Consider the following 4,724-nt stretch of genomic DNA (forward strand, 5'->3'; position numbering starts at 1 on the left):
TTTTGAGTCTAATTTTTTTTTAACAAAATTGGACTCAAACCGTTATAAAATGAACAAAATTGGACTCAAAACATTATAAAATAAATGGCTAGAGACTCAGAGCGTAAAACTTTTTGATTTTGGACTCAAGTGGTTAAAACCACTAATACACAGGAACTCAAAAAGTAATTTACTCAATACCTTATTATGCACAAACATTATCATGATAATTAAGTATTTAAGTATCGAGTAAAGATCTCATAGAAAGTATCTTATCGTACAAAACATACAAATGACATGGAAAAGTAAAAAAACATGGTGGTATTTTCGTAATTATTTTAATCGCAATTACCCTACATGATTAAAATTACCCTACAAAGATCCAAAGTATCCTACAAGATCATTTGTAGAGTAATTATGATACTCTACAAAATTACCCTATAAGATCAAAAGTACCCTACAAGATGGTTTGTAAAGTAATTATGATATTCTATAAAATTACCCTATAAGATCAAAATTACCCTACGAGTAAAATAATTACGAATATGTCACCACATTTTTTTACTTTTCCACTCTATTCGTATGTTTTATACGATAACATGCTTTATATATATATATATATATATATGTATATATATATATAGGGAGCCGCTAAAATAGGAACCATCCCCAGTTGTAAGAACCGTGAGAACCACTATCCACCAATCAGAATAAGGGGTATTATAGTCATTTACTCAATACATCATATCATCTCTCTATTAAATTAAAGTCTGTCTGACTGACAGACAGACATAATTTCACTCTCCCCAACAATTTGAAATCACTTTATTTCTCTCTCTCTCTCTCTCTCAAATTCGTTCAAAACCATATTTCACTCTCATTGACAGACATATTTTCACTCTCAAATGCAATGGTAGGAGGTGGTTGGTCGGTGGTGGGAGGTGGTTGGTAGGTGGTGGAAGACAGTGGTGGGAAGTGGTTGGTCGGTAGACAGGGGGTGGTGGGTGACGGTGGGGGAGGAGGTAAATGGAGGCAATGGTGGATGGTCGGTGGTGGGAGATTCACTCGAGACGATGATGATGACGACGATGACGGTTTTGAAACGGCGACTAAATATGTTTAACCGAAGATTCTCTCTCTCTCAAAACATGTTAAACCATGCTCCGATTTGGGGGCTAGTGACCTCTGATTTGATGTTTGTGGTTTGTTTGGTGTCCCGACCTATGTTGTTGATGTTTGTGGACGGCTGGGTGGTGGGGCGGCGGCGGCGGCGCCGCCGTGAGCGGCGGAGGTCCCGGCTGGGTGGTGGCGGTTCGACGGCTGGGTGGTGGGCCTGCGGCAGCGCCGCCGTGAGCGGCGGAGGTCCCGGTCTCCTCCTGTGTTGTTCATTTCTCTAGTATTTTTTTGCCATGTGTTCTTGGGTTTTGTTGGCCGGAACAACCATCACCGGCATCGACTCCGGTGAGTCTTTGGTTTTGTTGGCTTGATTACATGTCTTCGGTAGTCGTTGCTGGTGCAGGTGGCTGGTGGGGGGCCAAAGGTTCGATTTTTGTTTCTGTTGGATTTGTTTACATGTACAACTTGTTTTTGTTTTGATTATATTTGTTGGATTTGCTCTTTGATTTGTGTACAGCGGTGCCCGGTGGTGCTGTGTTCTTGGACTACGTGGGTCTGATGAACTCTGTGGACTTTTGTTTTGATTATAATTGTTGCATTTGTTCTTTGATCAGTGGGACTTTTGTGGGTTTGATATGTTGGATGCGGGCGGCGATGATAAAAAAAATAAAAACGTTGATTTTGATGATGATGGCGCGGCAAGGACGGCGGAGGATAGGTTTTTTAAACCTGCAACCCCTCTTTTGCATCCTTTTGATTATCAGTTAATCTGAGCCAAACCCCGTTTTTTTCGAGATAGACTTTGTTTTGATGTCGTTGGTTTTTAATTCCCCTCCTAGTCGATGATGATAACGATATATCTGAGACATCTCCCGAGTTTGCGATTTCTGGGTGCATTCGTTTTTGCGTAAAAAGTTTTACCTAAAGCGTAAAAAGTTTTACGTAAAGCGTAAAAAGTTTCACGTAAAACGTGAAATTTTTTTGGTAAAACGTAATAAAAAGTTTTCCGTAAAACATAAAACGTAAAAAGTTTTACGTAAAATGTAAAAAGTTTTTCGTAAACGTAAAACGTAAAAAGTTTTTCGTAAAACGTAAAACGTAAAAATTCTTACGTAAAACTTAAAACGTAAAAAGTTTAAAAAGTTTAACGTAAAACAAAAAACGTAAAAAAGAGTAAAAATCGGCGTGTTTAAAAACCGGCGCGTAAAACGTAAAAAAACGTTAACGAAAAAAATGGCGCGTAAAACGTAAATAACGTTAACGTAAAAACGGCGTTAAAAGTTTTACGTAAAACGTAAAACGTAAAAAACCGACGCGTAAAACGTAGAAAAACGTTAACGTAAGAAACCGGCGCGTAAAACGTAAAAAACGTTAACGTAAAAACGGCGCGTTGAAAAAACGACGCGTGAAAAAGTCGGGCGTAAAACGGGTCGTAAAAAACGGGCCGTAAAACGGGTCGTAAAAACGGCGTTAAAAGACGGGTCGTAAAAAACGGGAACTAATAAACGGAGCGTAAAACGGGTCGTAAAAAACGCGCGTAAAAAACGGGTCGTAAAAAACGCACGTAAATTTTTTTTATCAAAAAATCTGATTTCAATATGTTTGTTTAATAAAAAAACTGATTTTAGGAAAAAAAAACATTTAATGCAATAGGACAAAAGTGTATTAAAAAACAATAAAACTAATAAGACAAAAAAAAACAAAATTACTTAAATACCCTTTTTGATTAAAATATTAAAGAAATAATAAGACAAAAAACTTTTAATATTAATATTAACTACTTTTAATCTCATCCATCCATCTAGTTGATCTTACAACTAGAGGTGGTTTTCATTTTAGCGATCCCCTATATATATATATATATATATATATATATATATATATGCTCATTTGTGTTTAAGTATTTTGTGGTGGCAGAGCCGTTCCTACGTTTTCGGAGGCCCTAATCGAACTACGAAGTGGTGGCCCTTTTGCAAAATTATCGTTTTCAACATATTTAGTAACAAAACCCTCCTCCTTTATCCGGGCTTGGGACCGGCAATTATAAACTAAAAAAAGTTTATAATTGGCGTAGTTAAAAAAAATTTTAAGTCATATGTTTTCTATAATTATAGTATATGTTTAAATAAAATCTACTTTTCTAGCTTTAACCGAGGCAAATTCTTTGATGAAATTATCGTAATCAAGTTCTTCTAAAAAATTTTTCGATTGACATGGTAGCTAAACCGTTTAATCTTTCTTGTGACATTGTAGATCTTAAGTAATTTTTTATTAGTTTTAATTTGGAAAAGTTACGTTCTGCAGTAGCAACGGTTACAGGAATGGTTAACACAATTCTATAGGCGATATATGCATTTGGAAAAGAATTAAAGTTTTTAATATAAGTTAATATATTGGTAAGTGTGTCAGATTCTACATGTATAATTTCTCTTAGCATTTTTAGTTCTTCAAATAAATCTAAACCATCAATATCAATATGATTATCATAGTTCCAAAACTTTTCCAGATAAATGCACTTCTCTTTTAAAATTTTTTGATCTAAAGATTTTAACTTTTTTATACTAAACAAAAATCCAAAAATTTGTTCGAACTCTTTAAACTGAGCAAATCTACTTTCGAGTGAAACACTAGCTTGATCTACTATGTATAAAAAGTAATCCGTTCTAAAACAATCAATAGGAGTTTTCAAAGTCTCATTATCAACATTTTCATCAAATCTTCTATTTCTACGAATAACACGTTTTTCACGAAAACTAGGTTCAATGCCCATCTTTAAAGCAAGTTCTTTAGCCTTAATCATAGCATTTTCAAATCCTTCATCCCTAAACTTTTTAAAATAAATAATAAGTCCATCTAGTTGTTTTATAGCAATATCAATACACATATCTTTTGATTGTAAGTTTTTACTAACTACATTAATAGCATGTAAAACCTCATACCAAATAACCATCGCTAATAAAAATTCAAATTTTTCCAACTCATTTTCAACTAAAGATTTAGCCTCACTTTTAACATTAGCCTCAGTACTATCACGATACAAATCCATTAATGCATCTCTTAGTTTTGGAGCTTGAAACCTAATTGCTTTAACACTTTCTAATCGACTTTCCCAACGTGTTTGTGATAATGATTTAAGAGTTAAATATGGTATATTATCTTGTAAAATTTTCCATCTTTTAGTGCATGATGCAAAAATAGAATAAATACGTTGTATGGTTCCATAAATCTTGAACTTTGTCACAAGCGCTAGCCATATCAGAAATAACTAAATTTAAACTATGACAACCACATGGAGCATAAAAGGCTCTAGGATTAACTTCTAACAATCGTTTTTGTACTCCCTTATGTTTTCCTTTCATATTTGAACCATTATCATAACCTTGACCTCTAATGTCATCCACATTAAGTCCTATTCTATTAAGTTCCTCCGTAATAGAATTAAAAAGACCTTTACCGGTTGTATCATTCACTATTAAAAATTCTAAAAAGTATTCTTTAACTTCTATTGAAGTTGGCGAAATATCTAAACATCGTAAGATAATGGACATTTGTTCTTTGTGGCTTATATCGGGTGTGCAATCAAGAATAATTGAAAAATATTTAGCTTCTTTAACCTTTTTTATAATTTT

The 4,724-nt window shown here is 34.1% G+C and overlaps 1 protein-coding gene across 1 annotated transcript; it reads right to left on the minus strand.

Moving 5' to 3' along the window:
- Window positions 1-3,277: 3,277 nt before the first annotated feature.
- Window positions 3,278-4,141, minus strand: LOC118490367 (zinc finger MYM-type protein 1-like). The gene has a single exon (XM_035987964.1). The coding sequence runs from the start codon at window positions 4,139-4,141 to the stop codon at window positions 3,278-3,280; it is 864 nt and encodes a 287-aa protein (XP_035843857.1).
- Window positions 4,142-4,724: the final 583 nt, after the last annotated feature.

The sequence above is a fragment of the Helianthus annuus genome, chromosome 3, assembly GCF_002127325.2.
Source record: "Helianthus annuus cultivar XRQ/B chromosome 3, HanXRQr2.0-SUNRISE, whole genome shotgun sequence".
Taxonomy (NCBI): domain Eukaryota; kingdom Viridiplantae; phylum Streptophyta; class Magnoliopsida; order Asterales; family Asteraceae; genus Helianthus; species Helianthus annuus.

Excerpts from the sequence above, each read along its gene's own strand:
- LOC118490367 (XM_035987964.1), bottom strand. The coding sequence starts at position 4,141 with ATGGATTTGTATCGTGATAGTACTGAGGCTAATGTTAAAAGTGAGGCT.